This window comes from Strix aluco, chromosome 7 (genome assembly GCF_031877795.1).
Source record: "Strix aluco isolate bStrAlu1 chromosome 7, bStrAlu1.hap1, whole genome shotgun sequence".
In the NCBI taxonomy this organism is placed as follows: domain Eukaryota; kingdom Metazoa; phylum Chordata; class Aves; order Strigiformes; family Strigidae; genus Strix; species Strix aluco.
In genome coordinates, this window is record NC_133937.1 from 11637113 (window position 1) to 11661249 (window position 24137).

At 41.2% G+C, this 24137-nt stretch overlaps 1 protein-coding gene across 1 annotated transcript; it reads right to left on the minus strand.

The window, feature by feature from the left end:
• Positions 1-6079: 6079 nt before the first annotated feature.
• Positions 6080-16733, minus strand: GHITM (growth hormone inducible transmembrane protein). The gene is made up of 9 exons (XM_074830487.1): positions 16586-16733; positions 14967-15124; positions 14143-14242; positions 12763-12874; positions 11313-11454; positions 10143-10251; positions 8850-9038; positions 8151-8322; positions 6080-7321 (listed from the first exon to the last, which is right to left on the minus strand). The coding sequence occupies exons 2-9, from the start codon at positions 15093-15095 to the stop codon at positions 7234-7236; spliced, it is 1041 nt and encodes a 346-aa protein (XP_074686588.1). The 5' UTR covers positions 15096-15124; positions 16586-16733; the 3' UTR covers positions 6080-7233.
• Positions 16734-24137: the final 7404 nt, after the last annotated feature.

The following is a 24137-nucleotide window of genomic DNA, read 5'->3' on the forward strand; positions in this document are numbered from 1 at the left end:
GCTTTCTCAAGCAGCAGCTGAAAGAAGAATTAATCTTTTAGAGCCATGGTAAATGGCAAAAGGAATAACCCTCCCTGTTTAGGTGTCTGTGTTTTTCCCCACTCGGGAAAGAAGTGACACACAGCGGGAACAGATCTGCTTCCATAATGAGAAGGTTACACAGCTCCTCTCATCACCCCATCACGGAGGTGTGAGCTCTGGCAGATTAGCTGTCAAAAACAGTTTCCTAAATCACATCTTGCTTGAACTAGAGGACCAGAATACCACAAGAAGAAAACGTTTCCCTCAGGCATAGCACACTTAGTGCTGCATTCAATGTAAATGTTTTTGGACTGAAGCCTTGCCTTGTTTCAGTAAGCTTTCTGTTTAGAAGCCTAGAGCTACCACATAGACTGGCCCTCATCACACATCTATGGCCTTGAAAGACTAGAGAGTACAGAAATCATGTAAGAAACCAGGGGGAAAGGGGACACATCTGTTATTCCATCTTCACCACATTGCCTGCAGGAGGAAAGTTAAAACCAAGCAAAATAAATACAGCTACAAGCCTCACCTTAATAGAGCAAGGCTATCCAGAAGAGTGACCTGTGGAGACAGAAGAGTGAGCACACAGAGCTCAGAGACCACAAACACCACACACGAGACTCGTAGACACGTCAGCCACCAGCTCTGCAGAGGCTTTACTTGAAGGGCACAAACTGAGGAGTGACAGGACACTTGCTGAAAAAGCTCCGTGAAAGATGTTTTAAACCCTGCTCCAGGACAGTCTCCTAAGTGATTACCAACTCACCATAAACTGCTGGAAGAAAGGATAATCTCAGTCTTGGTCTTCATTCTGGTCTTTGTTAGTTACCATATCCCTGATGCTGTCATTACTGCCTCTAATACAGTGGATACAACTACAGCCTGCAGTAACCGAGGCCAGCACATACTCCCAGAGGACTACATTGGTTCACCATAACTAGTCTAGGTTGAATTAAATTAACTTTGTACCCTGGAAGTTCTTAATGCTCCCTGGTTTCTCACAGCTCAGAAGTTAGTTTCATTTATCTCTAAACATAACAAGACCTTTGTTTTATTCTCCTTATGCCACAAGCAACTGCTTCAACCCAGTTAGAAGAAATTCTCATATACAAAATGCAGATTCTTCATTTTTAGAAAATATTAATGAATTTTATAATATATTAGCATACCACCTCCAGAAATAATGACTCTATGAGGACCGCAATTTTATCTAGTTTCTTTTCGGCAAGTGCAAAAAGACACTGTGGAGCATGCCTTAATTTAATGATAAGAACTCAAACTACTTTTTTCAAGATTTTGAGAGACATTCTTTGTGGCTTTTGAGCATAAAGTATGAGATGTGAATCTAAGGATGCATCCCTTATTCCCCTGGATGATTCAGAAATACCTACGTCTGCACTCAATTTCCTTCCCAGACCCCAATTCACCTTGGCAAACAGCAACGGCTTTTCAACTGCAAAGACATAATACAACATTTACTGCTCCTTTAATACAATTAATGCCTTAAAGAAGACTATTGTACAAATGCCTCAAACTTCCAGCTGACAGACTCTAAAGTCACAGGTTAGCAGGCTATATAAGTAATGTGTTTTCATTCCATCTCCTGTCTCCAACCTCTCCCATGACACCCTTCTGTCTTACAATTTTGTATATTCTTTGACCTTATTTGTTAAAGACTTTTTCTTCTCGGAGTCTGAGGATGATCCTAGTTCATTGCTTCTAGTCTTCCATTTCCAGTTTCCTTAGGAACATTTTCTGCCTTCCCATTTCTCCTACTGTATCTTAGGTGTCATTTACAATGAACTTTAGCTAATTGCCTGAACGACAAGTGGAACCTGAGGAGGGAGCTCAGCTTTTTAATTCCTGTATCTCCTGGAAATACTACACTTTCAGCTAGCTTTTTTTTTGGTGGAGCTCTTTGTCTCCATTGTACTTACACACTCTCTGCCAAGGCAAGCACTACTCCCACCCAACACCCACATCCGCCCCAGTTAGATGCCACCAACACACACACTCCACTGTGGAAGGGGACATGGGCAAAAGATCAACCATGTTGCTCTTGAAGCAATTCTTGCTGCCTTGGACTACCTGACTAGCCAACCTGGAAACATGGCATAGATCTTTGTCCACCTTTATCAGTATGAGCTACAAATGTGATTGAATCCACTGCAGCCACCAAACTGTAGATTCTCAATTTTACTGTCTGTAAAACAAACAAAACACAGAAAACCTTTTCCAGCTCACCCCACCGCCTTCTTCCCTTATAATTCATGGATGCAACTACAGTTCAAGTGAATAAAGTGTTTATACCAGACTTGCTTCAGTTAACTGATGAAACAGACTCTCAAGTGCCACTACTGTGTAATTACAACAGACTTTAAATCTCAAGTCTGAAAAAGGCCGTAACTTGACCATCCAGCCCAACCTCTTGCATAATTTCTACCAAAACGTTACTTCCAGTAACCACTGCACTATAGCATGAAATCCAAAATTGGCTTGAGAGAACTAACCACAGACTCCATTAACCTGTGGCAATTTTTGAATTTCCCCCCTTGAACTGTGTTCCTGGGTTCTACCCTGTTTTATCATGATTCTAATACGGTCCTGTCTCTGGCTAATGAAACTTACGATTCCTTTTTTTTTTCCCTGCTATGCTTACACACAAATATATGTTTCTCCTGTATTTGTTGTCAGTTAAACATCTGCTTAAGCTTCTTCTCACTAATACTAAACTTCTAAATCTCACTCAAAACCATGGAAACTGTGTTTTCCTTAAATAAGAGTTTGTTTACTCAAAAAAGGAAAGCACGAAAATATCTGATCTTCCTTGCTTTTGTGACCAATTTCTCTTACTCCCCTTAAAAGTAGTTATTTACAAACACCCAGCAAAAGTTCTATAATGTTTCTTTACTGAAAGTCAGTAAAGGAATACAGTTATGTATAATCCTGTTCAACTGGACCCAACAATAAATCAAAAGAGGAAAAAAGAACTTCTTTATAACTAACCGTCAAAAACGTGGTGGACAAGAGACCCCTAAGGAGAAGGGACAAAATCAAGTCAGCAAATAAATTAAGTAACATTCCTTATTCAAGAAAAAAAAAAAAAAATCAGCTTTACTCCTCAGTTTTTGATTTCTGAGTTTATACCTTCCCAATAACCACCACTTTCCCTTCCAGTTTACAGAAGTGTATGAAACAGGGTATTAAGAATTAGAGGATCTAACCCAGTGTTGATCAGCTTTTACAGATCTGAAAAGGAGGATATACCCATCTACAACAGAGGCAGAAAGGAGGATCCGGGAAACTATAGACCTGTCAGTCTGACCTCGGTACCAGGGAAGGTCATGGAGCAGATCATCTTGAGTGCCATTAAAAGTCATATAATGGACAACCAGGGGATCAGGGCGAGTCAGCATGGGTTTATGAAAGGCAGGTCCTGCCTGACAAACCTGATCTCATTCTACGACAAGGTGACCCGACTATAGGATGAGGGAAAGGCTGTGGATATTGTCTACCTGGATTTTCAAAAAGCATTCGACACAGTTCCCCATAGAATTCTCATAGAACAACTGGCTGCCCATGGCCTGGATGAGCGTATGGTCTGCTGGATCAAGCACTGGCTGGATGGACAGTCCCAGAGAGTGGTGGTCAATGGAGCTAAATCCAGTTGGCGGCCAGTCACAAGTGGTGTTCCTCGGGGCTCGGTGTTGGGACCATTTCTGTTCAACATCTTTATTGATGATCTTGATAAGGACATAGAGTGTATCATCAGTAAATCCACAGATGACACCAAGTTAAGCGGTAGTGTCAATCTGCATGAGGATAGGGAGGCTCTACAGAGAGACTTGGATAGATTGGATCGGTGGGCCAACGTTAACGGGATGAGCTTCAACAAGGCCAAGTGCCAGGTCCTGCACTTGGGCCACAACAGCCCCATGCATCGCTACAGGCTTGGGGAGGTGTGGCTGGAGAGCTGTGTGGAAGAAAAGGATCTGGGGGTTCTAATTGACAAGCAGCTGAACATGTGCCCAGGTGGCCAAGAAAGCCAACGGCATCCTGGCTTGTATTAGAAATAGTGTGACCAGCAGAAGTAGGGAGGTGATAGTCCCCCTGTACTCTGCCCTGGTGAGGCCACACCTTGAGTATTGTGTCCAGTTTTGGGCACCTCAATACAAGAGAGATATTGAGGTGCTGGAGCGAGTGCAGAGGAAGGCAACGAAGCTGGTGAAGGGCCTGGAGAACAAATCCTATGAGGAGAGATTGAAGGAGCTGGGGCTATTCAGTTTGAAGAAGAGAGGGCTGAGGGGAGACCTCATCACTCTCTACACCTACCTGAAAGGACACTGTAGAGAGGTTGGTGCTGGTCTCTTCTCACAGGTAATTAGCGATACAACAAGAGGGAATGGCTTTAAACTCCATCAGGGGAGATTTAGACTGGACATTAGGAAAGAATTTTTCACAGAAAGAGTGGTCAGACAGTGGAATAGGCTGCCCAGGGAGGTGGTGGAGTCACCTGGATGTGTTTAAGGGTCGTTTAGATGAGATGTTGGGGGATATGGTGCAGGGAAGAACTTTGGAGAGTAGGGCTGATGGTTGGACTCGATGATCCAAAGGGTCTTTTCCAACCTGAATGATTCTGTGATATAAACCATCTAATTCTCCTTCTGAAAGTATTCAGTGTTCAGGAGACCAAAAAAAAAAAAGTTCTTCCTCAGCTGTATTTACTCTCAAAGCTGCTGAGCAAGACATACTTAATGGATCCTAATACCTACTTCAAATAATCTCGTTTTACAATTAGACCTCCCAACTGAGGGGATAAAAAACCCCACCAAAATAAATTGCTTACAGTAACATCACCCTAAGAAGTTCTATTGATAAATCTAAACAATCTTTTAGTTCTAGAAAGTTTTCAAGTTGTCTATTTGCATTCCAAGAGTAGCCTGACAGTAGGCCAACACAAGCCCTCAAATGCTCTCCCTGAAAAAATGGGCACCTGTTCTTGTGTCTATCAAACTATCACATTTTAGATTTTCACCTCTCCCCAACAGACAGCTCTCTTAAATAAGATAAACCTTAATTCTTCACTTAAGACTTCAAATGGAAAGGAACAACTCTATATCTTGTTTTTCCCTAGATAGCACAGAGTACTTTCCTAGTGATATATTCTCATCCACAGGAGTCAAGCCACATCTTTTCAGAAGCCTGAGCGCAAATGAGTGCTCATGCTTCCCAAGGCACTATTTGACCTGATTTTTGTTAGGTTATTAGACCTTCCTGCTGGTCCCAATTTCCATGCAAACACCTCCCTTCAGTAGTGTGTTCTACACCTTACTGCCTCAAACAATCCACAATCCCTCTCTTGGTTTACAACCACTAAACCTTTGTCATCAGAATCTAGACAAAAGGAGTTTGGCCCAAGTTTTCTTTTATTGCAGGCACAAGTATTAGAATTATGTTGTAAGACAGCTCCCCATAGATTTCAGAATTTGAGCACACTGCTGTGTTCAGCTACAGGAACAGTATGTAGACACTGATTAAGCATATGGAATTGCTTAAAAAGATAAAACGCTCTAAACAGGCTATTTACACTTGACATGATCCAGAGATTTCTTCCATCTAAGTACTACAGTTTCTTTTCCTTGAGCTGTAATAGCACCAGGAACTAGATTATGCCATATCATCTCTGGGCACAAAAGAGGCTGCAACAAGGTCCTTTGCAATCCAGTTTCTTCCCTATGATTGAAGAGACTAAAAATACTACAGTATGACGGATGTAAAAGCAGCACTGGCTGCAATCAGTAGCCAACAGGTTACACTAACAGAACCACTTGAAGTAAGTGTAGATCAACAACTTCCATCTGGGATACATCCCCAAAAAGATGCTAGCCAGTGAAACTAGAAAGCACCTTTGTGGATTTTTTTAGAGAGAAATATGCACGCTATTAGAAAGGAAATTGTAGCCAAAATAAAAATTTATAGTACTCTTCACCAAGTTATTGGTGCAGGGGGTACTAAAATATTTCTGTTAACACAGGGAAAATGAGAGTAGGCAACCTGTGAGGCTAGAATTTTATTGTTCCATAAGTCAATACATAAACATAGCATATTTACCAGAAATCGAAAGTCCGAGTTGTTGACGTTAGCTCAAAACTTTCTTGTGCCCAAGAATTCACCTGTTATTCCAACATATAGCAACAGAGTTTGGTAAGTACAAATTTCTTAATGTTAAATCAATTTCACTGGTAGGGAAATCTCTTTTAGACCAAGCTAAATGTACCAATTTGGGGAAGAGGTATAAACAGACTAAAGCATACAACATTATGGTAAATTTGTGATACTTGGGCTTACAGCAGGCCATTCTCAATTCCCTCTTTCTGTGCCAACTGTACAAGCTTGTAAGAGATGAGCACTAGGAGCTCTTCTGAAGGACAAGGCTTCACCTGCAATACTGAAATTTTAGTCACTGGAAGAAAGACGCACCTCTATTGCTATTCAACAGCTTGATATATCTAGTATTGAAAGAATCCAGCTATTATATCCAGTCAACATTAAAGCAAGGAGTTCTCACGTGTACTCCAAAAAGAGACTGAAATTCATAGAGGACAGATGCCACAGTTTCCTCATCTCGTCTCCTTTACACTCTTTGGTCACCTCACCTGTCAAATCCAATGCATTTCTGACAATTGCTTAAACCTTTCTGAAATTTCTGCCCAGGTAGAAGTCATTACTGTATTTAGTGCCATATCCAATTTGTTCAGTTCATCTTAATGTGTCACTAAAATATCATTTAAACAATCTTAACTGAAAACTGTTGCATCTCAACAGCATTTAATGAAGTAGCTTGTGTCTCTATCTGCATATGGGATACCAGTTTAGAAATTACTTCCTTTACTATGCAGTAACAGTAAAAAAAAGAAAGAGTTGAACTGCTGTCAAACCCACTAAAAAGCGGATAAGACTATTTTACTCATATATTAAAAATAATTTACTTTCCCAAAATAATGTACAATTAGAAGCAGTTCACACTATTTTAAACACAGAGCTGGAAAGTATTTGAAGAAAAACTATTAAGTCTGAATCACATTGCACTGAAACAATATGCTGAAATGCTTTAAATTTCTGACTTGCAGTAAAACTGCTTGTAACCATGAATTTTTATTTAGTATGTGCACTAGGTAGGCTGTCAGACAGCTGCAGAGGAGCCTCGGTTTACTTTCTCCTGCCACCTCCACCACCGGCAAGCATGGTGGCCACCCGAATGAAGATGTTCAGTGTGTCTGTGTAGATACCCATGCACCTAGGACATAGGAAATAGAAGTTAATATTGTTGAACAGAAATAGCATTATTTGGTGTTTCGTACCATTATACTTCATTTTTAAAAGCCTTCATGAAACATCTGTAACAAAACTCAATTATGACTGTCCTCGGTGCTTGGTTCTATCATCTTTGCCAGTAGGAACTATTTACAGAAGTCTATTAACAGACAGTATACAGCTGTCATACAGTAGCCCTCTGCTTTTATGCTATATTTTTATATGTTTATCTCCAAGAATTTTGAAGAAAGTATTATTCTATTTTAAGTATAAGAAATGAGAATCAAGGAGGTGAACAATTCACCTAAGATCAGACAGACAACATTTACAAGCAAGTTACTTGTTAGTCAGACTTGGTCTTTACTGAGAATCAATTAATCCTTCTTTCCCTATCTATCGCATTGTTGAAGCTTTTTTATTTAGTGACAAAGACTAGTGAATATTAAGTGACTATGAAAGAGTTAGCATTTCTTCTCAGCTGATATTAAGAGATACTTTCAGAAGTATCTCTTCAGATACTCTCCCAGCAATACTTCAGAAAACAAAAATACTTTTCAGAAAGTATTGCTGGAAGCATGAGACAACACACATTCAACTCCATTTCTCTCATTTCAAGCAGATGGTTTCAGTTTTAGCTCCACTAGCTATTTTCACATTGTATTTTTAAACTCCGTGATTCTACACATTTAACAGTAAAACACTTTTGAACAGTAAACAAAAGGTCTGGATGCTTTTAAAGCATACTTTGATATAGCTTGAAGCAAATTCTTACACGGGCATTGAGGTCAGCTGTGTTAACGCAGAATACTTACGCATTGATTGGATCATATTTTGTTACTCCATAATATGGAATAGTTTCTGCACGCTTGATAACATGCTGCGTATCATAGAGCAGGAACATGCCAAAGAGTACCAGTCCACCATAAACAGCTACAGAATACAAGCCAGCACCAAAGGCAGAAGTAGGAGGCAAGAACATGGATCCTGGAGAGGAATGTACAATAGTGTTAAACAACGCTACTATGTGCACCTGCTACTCCGAGTTGCGTCAAACTTCAGTTACTGCAGTACATGTTTTTCAATGAGTATTCAATTCTCAATTCGTGGTGCATTGATACCAAGAGTATCAAAACACATATACAACCTGATCCAGTAATTCTGAACAGTACTTCTGTCCCTAGGACTACAACAATGCCTAGAAACACATAAGGGAGAATAACAAGTGGATCAAGAACTAAGATCATGTCTAGTGCCTTCTCTAGTCACTGGCAGTAACTAAAAATAAAAGCCACCACTACTGGCCATTTGTCAGATTAAACTTGCTAGAACTGTAACTTCAGGTCTGTTTTCAAGAACAGATTTAACAGAGTATTTTCTGCTGTGTTAGAGTTGCAAAGGCTATTTAAGGCAAACCTTAACTGGACAGACCAATCTGCAATTGAACATGAGATGCACCTTAGCAGCTTAAGTTTATAACCTACTTTATCTGACAGTATTAAACAGTATTTTACCAATTGAAGAGGCAAGAACAAAGCCTAAGCCTATTCCAAGTGGTCCTCCCATGTTCAGAAATTTTTCGCTTGGAGCACACATAGCCACAGTTGAGAGCCCTCCGACGATGCCAGCAGTATACCAGGCAGCTCTGATCAGCAAAGGACCACCCAGGAAGGCTAGAGGAGCCACCACTGCACCCATGACACCTAGCCAAAGGAAAACAAAACAACACCCATTAAGATTTGGAACAGTTCCGGTAAAAACAACACCTGCCAAAACAATTTTTTTTTTTTTTTCCAGTCAGACAACATGGTCCAAACTAGTCTACTTACATGACAAAATACCAATGCACTCGATTGTGCACCTATCTAGAAGGGAACACAATAAATTAGCAACCTTAATTTCCATGACCTACTTCTAACTAGTTCTGCAGAGTACTTCAGGGAGCTGGTCTTTGGAAGAAAGACTAACAAAAGTCAACATACTATCTGTTCAAAAAAGAGCTGGTAAGAGATACTTGGTATGGACAAATCAACCACACAATAGCCACAGGAGCACTCAACACTGAAAAGCAGGACAGACTTCTACTAAAATAATTACTTAGGCAAGTAAGTCAGACTTTTTGTTAGTCATGTATGAAACCTCTACCTTGTCCATTAATATCATATTAGGTTGTTTAACTTAGTAACAATCACTAAAATAAAAACAATTTCTTCTTGGTAGAAATGTTAGCTCTTAGGAGGCAAATATGATTCCAGTGCCTAACATCCACATGTCTTTCCTGAACCACAAGTTACTTCTGGCAAAACAGTTTTGAAAAATTACAGCCATTGTTATTTGAAGTAGGTATCATTAGTAAGAAACTGATCTGTACTCACAGCTTACATACCTGATGGGAACATGTACCTAAGTTTAATACTAAAATCTGATTTTTCTCATCAGAAAGTCAAATACTTTCTTATCCTGTACAGCTGAAGAATGGTAAGTGTAGGCAACAGTGCTTACAGGAGCTACACTGCCAGAAAGCAGTCACGAAACCCAAGCAGCTATGAAACCAATTAGTTCCATCCAGCGTGGCATATATGTATCTCAAGTTTAATTTGAGCATGACTTTTATAAGGTTATGAAAAATCAGAGTTGTGTTAAGGACACTTGAAAAATCTTCCTGACATTAAAGAGTTCTCATTGGTCTCTGAAAAAATTCAACTCTCTTACAGCAGTATATAAAAATTTACCTTAAAGTCAAAGTTTTAAGAATCCAGTCACACTGAAGCACAGACATCCTGACAATGAACTCTACAATCACATACCTGAATGCATCATCCAAGCCAAATGTTTAGCTGCTGGACTATCTTCATAGGATATGGACCTGACCAACATTCCAGCACCAATCATAGCTGCAAAAGTTGCACCTATTGCCTGTAAAAGCAGCATTGCAGGGCTCAAGTTAGCATTAGGACTTACGGTCTCCACTTTAACCTCCTAGTCTAAAAGTCAATAGCATAATTCTGAAAAGAGCAACCTAATCCATAACTAGAGCATTTATCAGGTTTTTTTCTGTAAGGTTACAGTCAAATCTTTGCAGATTCTTGCTTGCAGTAAATCCAATTTTACTTTTACTCAGTCTTCTAGGAATCCAAGTTTAGGAGTAAGATGGCAACAATCTCTTAAGTTGTGTAAGGTAAGAGAAGGAAAACATATGGTTCCACCCCTTACTCTAATCCTCATTAAGGTACCTAAAATGCCAGCCTGCCTTTCTTCTTGTACATTTCTCCACCCAAAGCCAATACTCAGTTCACATGCTTTTATTATCAATGATTTTTAAACCTCACGGCCTCCCCTTACTGATGATTCAGAGCTGAATCATCCAGCAGCTAGCAAACTGGTCAGAAATTTACAACTTTTATTTATCACCAAGGACACATTATTAAATTAACCTCTGTAAAATTATGTTAGGTGTTGGCATTTATCTATTATCATTCCACTCCACTTAACACACTGAATACGTACTAAGCAGGCACATTTTGTTAGCAGTTTGCCTGGGTTATTTGCCTACCAGTATCATTTCAGCCTGAGCAAACAGGAGACAGCTTTCAAAGAGCTATGCAGAAGAGCACTGGGAGAAGCAAGAACGTATAGGGACCTCAGTTTCCATTTTCAGAAAGCAACACAAATAGCAGAAATAGTGTCATTAGCCTCAGATGGCATATAGCTGGTAAGGAAAGCATAGCATTTTTTTTGCTCACGCAGTTTGTCTTTGACAAACTATCAAAAAAGTGTAGAAGGTGCATGTCAGCATATAATTAGAATCACCAAATTCTTAATCACACTAGTGTTAAGTGAAGTTTTGCCTTACTTTTCAACAAGTAGTTTACATTTCACATTTTCATGTATCAACATATATCACATTCACATATATCACCCATCACATCTGGGGTCTTTTCTCAGTAAATGTTTCTGTATTTAGGACGTAAGCTTACCAGCCAGGAGCCTCTTGTCATAAGGCTCATGAGTGCCGGAGATCTGCTTACTGCTACAGCAGAGAGTGCTGTCAAGCCAATGCTTCCCGCAAAATACATGTAAGTAGAGTGAATCCTGTCTTTGACATACTGCGGCCAAATACTGAAAAATAACCAGTCATATGTAGCTGTGCAATTACCAACATCAAAATAAAGACCAACTAAAAACACAACCGAGCTGTTAAATATATTCATAGCTATGGATATAAGGGAGGTTTCATAACAATGGTATGGTCTAGCAACTTCTGCCATGAGTTTACCTTACAACAGGGGGCTGAACCTTTAAATCTCACTCATCTAATGTAACATAACTCTCTAGAAACACTGCAAATAACAAACTGATAATTACAGTTCAATTCTAAGGAGGAAGCATACATGGAAAACAATAACAAATGCTTTTTAACTATGGAAAAACAGAGCATATGTATATGTAACAAATCGGTTTAAGGAAAAATGTCTACAGAACATATCCTGGGCACTAAGCAGCCTGCCGAGCAGCTCGCAAATTGCTGAGTCACAGTGCACATGATAATCTGACATCACAAGACACGAATGTCATTTTGAGAGCTGTAACAATAGCAACAGACCTAGATGTGAATGAGAGTTTCTGCAGTATGATCTGGTCATGCTACGGACAGGAAGCTTTCCCTGCTAACACCAAACATAGTGCATGCATTCACTCCCATGTTACTCTTTTGACCCATTACTTCAAGGCTGGTGGAGAAAAAAAATATCTAGCTGTATCAATGAAAAGCTTCTCATAAATACAACTAGCAAGCATTCAGCATGAATGCGGATGGTCACTTCTAAGTGCAAAGGCAAAGTAAAGCAAAATGTCTTCAGCACTCATTTCTCCCAAGCCCATGCTTATCACTAACCACCTTTGAAGTTTAAGTAACTGTATGGTTTTGCCATCAGAATCAGGTTGGTGTATTGCTTTTTGGCCAACAAAAAAGTTTTAAGCAAAGCATTTATTAGAGCAGGGCTTATGCCAAGATAAGTAGTGTGTTCCAAGGAGACTCTTTCCAACTGCTGTATTAAAGTTGAATGAACAGTCTCACAGGAATACCAGGCAAAGTGGCCTTAACAATATATTTTACAGAAGACTACCCTTCATAAATTATCTGTGGCACACCTCATAAGACATATTTATATATTCTTCAGAAATAAATTTCAAATTTAGCAAAACAAAGGAACTCACTTAAGTCAATAACCAATTAAGCTTGGGTAATTTAAATTTTGCTTTCAGTTATATGCTTTAAAATCCTGTACAGAGGCAGGGGTTTTCTGTTCAGAGCTTAAAAAAAGTGTAAGCTATGTGTACACTGGGTGATACCAGCTAAAGAGATGGACATAAAGGGAGATTCACTTAACGCACTCTTTACTTAAAACAGTAAGCCATCTTACTTACACAGCTCTTTCAATAGCTCCAATCTCACTGGACATGCCCATTCCATAGTAACAGAGGGCCCCCAGGCCAACAGCAGCCCCTCCAGCAACAATAAATTTCCCCAGGCGATCAACTGTATAAAGAAAAAAAAAAAATCCACGCTCTTATGAATGCTTTTTCTTGGATAGTTAATAACATCCTCACACACATTTTGTTGTATCTGCAATAGCTGATCCATGTTAGGCTTCTTTCTTAAAGCTCCACGTAACTTCAAGTCACTGCATTACCAGCTCTCAAAGAGTTACATGTGAAAAGCTCTACATTCAGCCTACCAACACAATGTAACTTTGTAAAACAGAGTTAAGAAATTAGAGACCAGCTAGTAACACACCAGGTTTACTGACCTTCATTACAGTAACAGGAATTCTAACACAAAACTAGTTAACAGGTTCTCCAACAGAAGAGTTCCCCTGTCAGCTGATTTAGTATACTACTTCACTACTCAACTCGCTATAAAACAGGAGAAAAACTAGACATTGTGTTCTTTCCTCTCATTCATCTGCCCTTAATGCTTGCTCCTTCAAGAGCTCTTTGGTAGCAATTAGGTCCAGATCAATTTAAAAAAGGGATTTCCAAAGCTCACGGGCAACAACACGATTTACTATTGGCTTCTACTGTCTGATTTTTAGACATAGTGTCTGTGCCACATATCAGATTACTGCTACAAATATAAATATCAATCATAAAACAGTTGTTACTGAAGTAAGAGCAGCTGAGGCCAAATACCTTCGGTTGTATAAGACCACACATTTTCCTAATGTGTTGTAACCAAGACACTATCTGGCCAATCTATGTATATTCCATTTGCCAATTCAATGCTACAGGACATATACAAGTGTTCTCCTGAACACTGCCATCTAAAAAATCCTTTTGTAATCCCCTGAAATTAGTATCTACACTAGACGTACTAGCAAGGACACTAAGCCAATGCCTTGCATAACCATAGCATCACAAATTTTGCTTTGGAAACTGTACATGCTGTAGAAAAATCCTTCCTTTAAACACTATACAAAGTAGATGTAGCAAAGCAAGCGTTAGCATACTTTTAAATATTTGCAACCAAGTCTCCATTAAGTGACAACCATTTCTGACTTAGTTCTCAACAGCAGCTTAGAGACAACAAAAAATTTCTCTCTACTATGACATATTTGCAGCTATAAACTTTACAAGGAAAGACAAGCAGAAAAACTGTCTCCAATCATTTGAGGGAGATCACTAAGCAAACTTACATATGAAACAATATTTTTAGTCTCTTTAATGGTTTGAAGCAAACTAATTCCTTTGAGGAAGTTTTAAGGTACGCTTCAAAGAGTCTCAGTATTTAAAGCAGAGCTACTCTACCTTTAAGTGCTGTTTCTGCAGATGGTTCAAATGCTGCTTCTTTAATTTCCTGGCCAATTTTTCCACGCCTTACACCGGTTCTTACTCTGGTGGCATAACACTGTTAGATTCAGAAATAACATAAGAAAGATTCAATGAATAAAATAGGAAGACATTTCTTACCAATTTACTTGCTACACTTAAAATTGCTACAGTCTTATTCATCCATGCTTACCTCCCAAAGACATGAAGCAACTGAGCTCAAGGAAAACAACTGAACATTAAAGTTTAGGAAGCTTTATGAATAACATTCACATATTCTAGAATTACAGAACCAGTGCAATGAATTTCAGAAGCTGAAGTTCTCAGTTTGTATTTCTTCTACTTTAGTCCCACTATACTAAACAAGGCCATAAGGCCTTTTTTTATGTAAAAACATCACTAAAGTCTCTGAAAAGAAAGTTTTTACTTTTTTAGTTTAATATTATGTTTAAGAATCTAACTCAGAAACAGGGAGCTAGGAGGAGGTCAGACAAGAATTTATGCTCTTCTCACCTTACGTAGTAAGGCTTGCCCATTGCTAACTACCTCCTTTAAGTTCTTTTTTCCAGTAATTTCAATGGGAAAAGAGTCATTGCAATAGAAAATATTTTAATTGCTCTTAAAAACCCTGTTTTTTAATTGAATAACACTCTTCCTTCAGTAAATTAGAGCAGGTACCTCAAACAAGCAGAAGGCTCATGATCATTCAAAACAGGTACTCCATGTGAAGCAATTCTTCTGACAAAACACTCAACCTTTTAAAATATCAGCAGTCAGAATCATTAGAAAGAGAATTACCTTACCTGGTTAGGTTGCCACAGCCTGTATGCCTTTATATTGGAGTTCCTCAAAGCTGGGGAAGCCTGAGTAATGGTGGGGCGGATAGTCTGGCAGGATAATGCCCTCAGGCATACTAGCCTTGCAGCCAGCATGGTTGCTTAGATAATTTAACACACTGTTCCTACAAGTACATGAAAAAAAAAAAACTTTACTATTTTGTTATGTGGTTTTCAAACAACTTACTACTTATTCTCAACTATACTACAGCCTATAATAGAAATGGCATTATCACTAGAGTACTGTAATAAGATCCGGGACTTTCTTAAATATGCATTTTAACTCTGTTCTATCTATATTTGTCTTCTATTTCCAGAGTCTTATCTCTCACAACTTACCTGAAAACAGGATGACATACCCCTTTTCATACACATAAATTACATCAGGACTCTTTAGGTATTTATGTTTGAGTTACTTTGGCAACTAACTTTCATTTTGAGATGTAACACTTGCATGAGTACTCTGCCCTCCAAACAGATGTTCAAAAAGATGCTCCAAATCTGCATAAATTTCTATTAAGTATAAACCTGAATGAGTAAATAGCATAACACAAGTGGTGGAAAAAGTTTGAGAGGTTTTAAGCTATCCTTTGAAGAATTAGTTAGCTTTATGGACATAGCATTCAGTCAAGGTCACAGCCCATAATAACAAGTTCAGGTCATCTTACACAGTTTTGACCAGAGAATAACAATGCCACTCATGGGCAAATTGACAGCACAAGCAGACACCTGCCTGTGTATTCAATAGGTAGCATTAAAACTGCTAGCTTACTTCCACAAATAGTGCACATGTTACACACAGAACCCCTCAAATCCTTGTAGTTACATACACTTTAACTATATAAAACCTCTGATATCACAAGACACCCCAACTACCAATACACTTCTTCAAGCTGTTCATAGTTTATGTGTACAAAGTCCAATATAGTTTAAGAGCGTTCTAAATAAAGGTAAATTTAAAGATGCCTGAACAACAAGCACCCACAGCATCGGGCAGCTAGCATTAACCACAAAGAAGTGAAAGTGAGAAAATGATCCTGCTGCTAGAAAAAGTGACTTTGCTTTGAAACTCGGTTATGAAATCCTGCTTTTATAAGTGGAAGTACTTTCAGACACACCGTTTCTGCCACTAAACCCCACTCTTCCACTGGGATGACACCATTTGCAGTAACTTACAATGACAACTGATTTTGATTTTTTTTTTTTGAAACTGATATTTGAACCAAGACAACTTTAAGCATTAGATTAAGATCAAAGCTGAACGACAACACTATTAAAAATAAAACGAAACACTATCAACGTTCCAGCGTATTAACTGGAAAACGCAGCAGTAAGGAAACACTGTGAAGCCACTGCTGCACCGAAGCATAAAGAAACCCATTCCAGGCTGGGCAGGGCGGCGGGGACCCCTGAGGGGGCAGGGAGGCGGCTTGCGCCCACCTCGGGCCTGGCCCGGGCCGCGGGCCCTCACTCACTTTCGGCCCGGGCCTAGAGCCCGCTCCCGCCCCCCGCCGGGCCCGCCGCCGCACCCCAGCGTGGCGCCCGCAGCCCCGTCCCGCTGCCGCCCCCCACCCGTCCCCGCGCACCTGCGTCGCCGCTCCCGGCCTGCTCAGCCCGCCCGGCCCCTCGCCGGCACCGCGCACCTCAACCCGGAACGGCGCCTCCGCAGCGCAGTGACGTCAGGCTGCGCCGCGCGCTCCCGGTGACTGGCTCGCTCACCCCACGTGACTCAGAGCCTGCAAGGGCCATTGGCTCGAGAAGGCCGGGTGAAGCGACGCTTCGCAGACTACGGGACGGCCGCGGCAGCCATTTTTAATAAGGGCGGGGAAGCTTCTGGAAGCTCCGTGAAGCCGCGCTCTGCCTGACGCAGCTCTGCATGTCGCAGACCGTAAATCAGGCGCTGCCCGCGGTGCAGCTGCCGCTCCCACCGGGAGGTGGAGGCGAACAGCGCTGACCAGCAGCCATTTCACCCCCGGCGGCGCCATTTCGAGCGGGGGCGCCGCCGGGCGCTTGGGCCGCACACCCTGTGCTGCCCGCGCATCTCCGGCAGGAGAGGGGAGGCCGCCCCCCGCGGGGCGAGCTGCAGCCGGCAGCGGGCCGGCCTGGCTGCTGCAGATAACGGTCTCGAAGCCCCAGCTCCTCTGCAGATTGTAACCGCGGCGCCCTCGGTGCACACACGTAGACACAGTGATGCCCGGCTCGTGGGCCGGCCCCACCGCTCAGGGCGGACTGCCTGCCCTGCCCGGGGGCGGCGGGGCTGACCTGGGCCTGCCTGCCTGCCGGGCAGCTGCGCCGGCCTGCCAGCAGGTGGCATGAGCTGTGTGAAAATGCCCGAGCCAGGCCTCCAAAGTTAACTTTACCTCCAAGGAGTGTAACAATCCATCTTGTTCTCTGCGCTTTCCCCCCTCCATTTTGTCAGCCGCTCCGATTGCTGACGCAGAGTTTAAAATGGCAAGGAGGAGAGGTTTGGCAGGCAGCGCACCTCAGCGGGTTCTGGTGGCCACGGCAGCTCGACCGCGGTGGACCACCAGCTGTGGCTGAAGGCGTGCCAGACTGCTGGCGGTGTCTGTGGCCTGTGTCTCAGTGCCTTGGCCCTGCTCATGGCCTTTTTGTCACCTTTGCCACTTGCACCATGTGAATTTAAGCCTTGCCCTTCTCAGGGTGTCAGGAAGTTCACGACGTTTACAATTTTCTTCCCTTTTGGCAGAGCAGACTAGTTTGAACTGGGAGGTAAACCTCTCCCTTTATTAACTTACCCTTGGATTTATACCTCTCTTCCATGTGGATATATTACACCTGCTTTAAGGCAGGTGCCTGCATGCCAGATAAACAACAAAATACGGTATTGTGTACATAAATTGCAGAAATGCAATCCTACCCTTGCCCTGGGCACTCCAGCCCTTTCAGGGGCTAAACATCTCCTTTTTGGCTAAACTAATTCTCTAGTGGCAGCTTCTTTCCAGCCATGCTTCAAGTGGAGCTCTGAGCTTTTTTTTCAAGCTTAACCCTAACCTTGAACTGAGCCCTAGGAAAGACACTGCAGCACTTCCCTGGACTATGAGTTCCTCGGGGGGATATTCTTTTTGCAGCCCTTCATTTTCTTTGGCAGCTCAACTCCAACTGGAGCTTTGGGCTTTTCCTTTCCACCAGCCCTAACCCTAAGCCTAGGCTGAGCCGAAGGCTTATGACATGACTCTGTCCAGAACCTTAATATTACTGGAAGAATTCTTTTGGCAGTCCCATTTCTCCTTTGCCAGCCCCATCCCAGCTGCATATCAGGCTTTCTTGTTCTCTCAGTGCTAGTGCTAATCCTAACCCTAGTTTGAGCTGTGAGGCAGGCACTATTGAGAAACACAGTATTCTTCAGAGGAGAACTCTTTTGGCAGCCCTATATTTGCTTTGGCAGACTCTTTCCAGCCCCACTCTAGCTACAGCTCTGTAGTTTCTTTCAGCCTTGATGCTACATGTGGGCATGGTTCTTCACAGCCAAGTAAAACAGACTGTGAGAGCCTTGAGCAGGATCAAAGACAAATAAAAAAAAAAAAGGTGTTGAATGTAGAATTAAATACAGAAATAGAATGGGAGTATGGATACACTTTTAAGGACTGTGACATGAGCCCTTCTGTATCTTGGAGCCTCCTTGCTTAAACTATAAGAAAGGAAATACAGTGAACTGCTAGTTCACAAAATAAAAGTCAGTTAAGAGAAATCAGATGTGGGAGAGGACTAAAAATGCACCAGTACATAGGATCTTTAAGAAGAATTTGAATGAGAAGAATGAAGCAGAAGAATGCACGATAGAAGGGTGGAAATTCCATCAGAAGGGACCAAATCTAATGGGATTCAAGGTCTGATTCTTACTTACTTTGGTGCTTGTTTGAATGAAAATCCAGAGCTTTGAAGTCTTATTTCCCTGAGGTCTCCTACTACGGAAGAAAAAATGCCAGTTTCAGGCCTCAAATATGTTGTTTATTTAGAGCCTTCTAGTGTTTATTTCAGAGTTTGTAACACTCTATAATTGTTAGGTACTAAAGGATTCATTATAATAATTAATATTTAAATTTATAATTCAGTTATTAATAGTCATAATTTATGCAAGGAATCAAACTTATCTCTTTTACTGCAGCATGTAATCATGTAAAAAAATCTCCTGGGACTTTCAAATAAGATCCTCAATCCAGCTCTGTCCCAAATTGTTTCTTAAATAGACAATTTTGCCAGAAGCAACCCAAATCCACACAGGTCCCACATTGCAGCAAATTCAGCTGTTGAAGCTTTTTCAGAGAAACTTGCCTGCTAGCAGATCCTCTTTTTCTACTAGATAGTCAACATATATGTGAATGCTCTAGCCAGTGAAATCGGTGCACGAGTGGGAAAATAGTGGCCTCTTATGTAAGCAAGTCCCAAAGCATCTAAGAGTTTTTCAGTTAAAGTCAGCAGGTTAGATCCTGTCTGTTGGAACCACTGCAACATGACCATTTCTCTCCAACAGGAAGGCAATAGCGTCAGTCACTGTGCCACCTGGTATTACTGCAGAGCTTCAAAGCAGCTGGCTGTACTTTTGCAGTAGTTCAAGCTCATGCTGACAAAAGCATGGATAACAGCATGACTGAGGCTTGTCAGTGAGGTGGCAGCCAAATGCACAGACAGAAATTTGCTTTTTAACTCTGATGCACTGTTCCTTCATGGGATTGTGTTCAAATGCAGTGTGCGTCCAACACCTGGCTCTGGGTCCGGTGCTGTTTAGCATCTTCTTTAATGACCTGGATCATGGGACAGAGCGTATCCTCAGGTTTGCAGATAATACAAACCGGGGAGGGGTGGGTGATACACCAGATGGTTGTGGTGCCATCCAGAGGGATGTTGATTGGATGGAGAACCGGGCAAACAGCAATGTCATGCAGTTCAACAAAACTGAGTGCAAAGCCCTGCACCTGGGGAGAAACAACCCCGTCCACCAGCACAGGCTGGGGCCACCCCACTGGAAGGTAGATTGGCAGAAAAAGCCCATGTGGTGCTGGTGGACACAAGTTGAACGTGAACCTCCAGTGTGCCCTTGCGGCAAAGGCAGCCAGCAGTATCATGGGCTGTGTTTGGCAGAGTGTTGCTACTCAGTCAAGGGAGGCGATCCTTTCCCTCTGCTCAGCGTTGGTGAGGCTACACCTGGAGTGCTGTGTTCAGTGTTGGGCTCCCTAGTACAAGAAAGGTATGGGCATATTGGAGAGAGTCCAGCAAAGGGCCACAGAGGTGATTCAGGGGCTTTCACATGAGGACAGGCTGAGAGAGGTGGGACCATTCAATCTGGAGAAGAGAGGGCTTAGGGGATCTTACCAACGTGTATAAATACCTGATGGCAGATGGCAGGGAGTAAATGAGAAGGAGCCAGGCTCTTCTCAGTGATTTCCAGTGACAGGACAAGAGGCAATGGACATAAACTGAAATACAAGATACTATGTTTAAACATAAGAATTTTTATTTTATTTTTTTTTTTAGTAGAAGGGTGATTGAACAGTGGAACAGGTTTCTCAGAGCATTGTGGAGTCTCCATCTGTGGCGATTTTCAAATGCTGACTGGACAGAGTTTTGAGCAACCTGCTTGTGCAGGGGAGTTGCCCTAGATGATCTCCAGAGGTCCCTGCCTACCTCAGCTATTCTATGAGTCTATAAGTACTAACATAATGATGATTCCTGAAGGATCTGAAGCACTTTTGGTTTTTCAGAACTGATATGCACCAATAAGAGGTGTTTGGAAAAGCGTAAACATTTTCTCCAGGCGGTACTTAAAAAAAGATATTTCCAAAGAAACAAAAACACCAAAAAAGAAAAAGCACAAAGATAATGTTTTTTGAAAACAGGTGAACAGTTCCTTAAAAATGAAAAGAATAAACAGGAAAACTTGTACTGACATAAAAATTTCCTACAATTTTAATTTTAGTAGGCCATGTTTTCACCTACAACATGTTTTGCATTTGCTGGAAATGTTACAGTTCTTTAGGCAGGATCAAGTACATTTTGATATTAAAGGGTTAATATCCAATTAGAAATTTTGCAAGATCAGAAAACACTACTGTGAAGGGACTTGAGTGTCCCAAAGGGATATGTGAAGTTGGCATGGCAGATGGTGGGGCAGGCTCCAAGCCCTGCCTTTCTGCCGGGCAGGAGCCAGGCGAGGGAGCAGCCCTTTGCCTGCTTCCTGGCCTTGCTAGTTCCCAGGAGTGAAATTTCCCATAAACGGCTGCTACCAGGGCATAAGGGATGGTGGTCTCCTGCTGCCATGCCCAAGGGGGAAAGCTGATCTGCCAGCCTGACTCCCAAAAACTAGTCCAAGTTCCCCTCGTCTCTTGTATGAGAAACATCATACATTTTTCAAACAGTAAAATCAGTCTGTTCTTGCAGATAAATGGTTTCTTAATTGATTTTGTTGTCTTACCATGAAAGCAAGGATTGTGAGCAATGCAGTCATCTTCCGGGAGAGACCATGTGACACATTTTCAGCCATGTGCTCTGCCTTGCCAGCCACCTAAAATGGGACAGTAAAAAAATCTTACGGTCAGCCTAGTGCAATCCTGGAAAGGCACATGAGCCACAAGAAGCCCATTATTGTGTTAACAAATATGGTCAGCGTCAGTTTTGAAGCTTAAACTTCTAACTCTGCAGCTCTGGCATCCTCCTGCAGAAAAAGACAGTTGTTAACATGGCTGTGTTCATCAGCAGAAAATAAATAAATCTGTGGTTAGCACAATTTCTCCTTAGGGTAAACTGCCATTGAAGTTTTTCAAATTAGAGCTGAAGAAAAATATTTTGAAGGTTTTCTGGCTGTGCTGACTCTAGCACTCCAGATATCTCTCCCAGCAGATTACACGGGACTCTTGGACTTAATCTGTTCCTGCTATTCATGTGACAAATGCATATTCATTAAGCATTATGTTCGTATTTTAGATTAGATATCATAAAACAGTGCAGTGTGGAGGGAATTTGGGGAGAGAGTACTGATGTCTTTCTCAAAGCCTGTCGAGAAAAAATTGCCATTAAAAAGAATATTACTTTTCAGTGGAAAAATAAAGTATTTGGATATAGCTTCTTTCATTAAGGAACGTGAGCAGCAAGAACAGGCTGGGATGTGCCAAAAGTGAAGCAGTGTCAATATTTTCTACAGGTGTGAGAATTTTTGGGGTCTTGCTTTATTCAGCCAGATCTCAAAACATTTCAAACAGGCAGTTGCTTCATTACAGTGGCACTGAACTGTGCTGACACTGAGGTTAGTGTCGTCACTCATTTCTGTTAGAAAGTTTGCACCTCATTAGTTTTCAAAAGCATTGCACTAAAATTTGGACTGCAGCTTGTGTATTTTGAGGACATGCATGTATATTTTCATTAAGCAAAAGTAACTTCAGTGTAGTAATACTGTATCTGGAATTGGAGGAAAAGTTTGTGTGTGTTTATGAGGAAATTTCCTACACACTATCATAACAACCATGAGCTACAGGGAATTTCACATGTTTTACCTATCTTGCTAAAATAAAATGAATGCATTGTGGCAGGCACTTCTGGTGTAAAGTAATGTCTTCTGGGTTAAGAGATGGCTGGCTTTTTGTGTGTATACCTACATTTGTGTAGAAAAAATCACTTAAGAATAGAGAAAAAAAATATCTGTTTGGAACCCCTGAAACAGCCTGGAAATACATCTATAAGAACAGAAATAGCCTTGTTTTAAATGTGTATTTTCATACTGCTAGAGGTGTTCTGCCTGTCATCAGTACTTTTTGTGAAAAACAATGCTGCGAGTACACATACCAGCTTGCTCTGTGAGTACTCTGCAAACTTTGAAGTTACTAAGGAAAAAGTCTTTCAGGTAGAATTTATGGAAACAGATGTCATAGAGCAGCTTTATGGGAGGAGCAGGGTATGTTGGGTTTTTTTCAGTCAATACAATGTTTTCCTTCTTGGGCATACTAAAGAAAGGAGCGTCGTATCAAGCTGTGGTGATAAAGAAGCTTTTGCTCTTCAAAGCCCTAAGGGGGAAAATCTAAATGGCCAGATCTTCACTGAGGAATTCCTGCATCAATTTTTTTCAACCATTCAGATTTAGGCCCTATTTTGTAGAAATGACTTTGTTTTTATATTATCTGAGAGGAAACGTCACCCAGGTTGTATTCATTTTTTGTAGCTTGGATTCCCTATGGCCATACCAATAATCCTGATGAACTCTTGTCTCTGAGCTGCATCTGTTTCCTTAGGGAAGAGGTGCAGCTGCCTTTGCTACAGCCTTCTTATCAGTACTCCCTTGTTTGACCTGGCACAGCCATTCCCTCTTACTTACTCCAGGTCTTTCCCTGGTCGCTGCAAGTTCCCAGGCCTCTTCTCGCTACTTCTGATGTTCCCCCAGGCTTCCCCTTGGTTACAGTTCTAACACCCTTTGGTCTGCTTCCAAACCTGCTATGTTTTATCCTTGCTTTCTCCCTGACCTTCATCGGTAGCTTCCCCCTTCTGTTCCTTCTCCCATACCAGCTGTGAAATGTAATCAACTCTTGGTTAAAGGCAGTTACAGTCCTTCCCTTCATTTTCTTAACAAGTCATCTGCTTACTTTTTCCAGACATTAAACAGGAATTTTGATACTAAAGAGCATTTGCTTTCAAAACATATTGTGGGATTCATTCTGGCCCAGACAGTCCGTAGCCATTTAAACAAATCTTTTTGCCCTGCCAAAAGTTAATGCTAAACTTTATCAACTGCTAAAATAAACTTCAAAAATCGGAAGTTTGATACCAAGTCTTATATTTTCCATTACATATTTTAAATCTCATTTGGAAAATGAGGGCTAGAGCATTCATTTCTATTCCTGAATTTAACCAGGGTTAAAATCCATGAAGATTTATAAACTTGGATGTCAAATCACCAGTTCGGTAAATCGCTTAAGCTTGTGAGTAACTATGATACTACTTGGAACAACACTCTAATATATTTAACTTAAAGCACATGCTCAGAACTGTTGCTTTAGTTACTCAGCAGCAGTGCTTTCGTTATTCAAGTGCTCAGAGATACATGAAGATGAGTACTTTGGTGAACAAGGACCTGACATTGTACGGTTATAAATGAATATGTAAAATAGAACATTTTGTTCACTGAAGATTCTATTT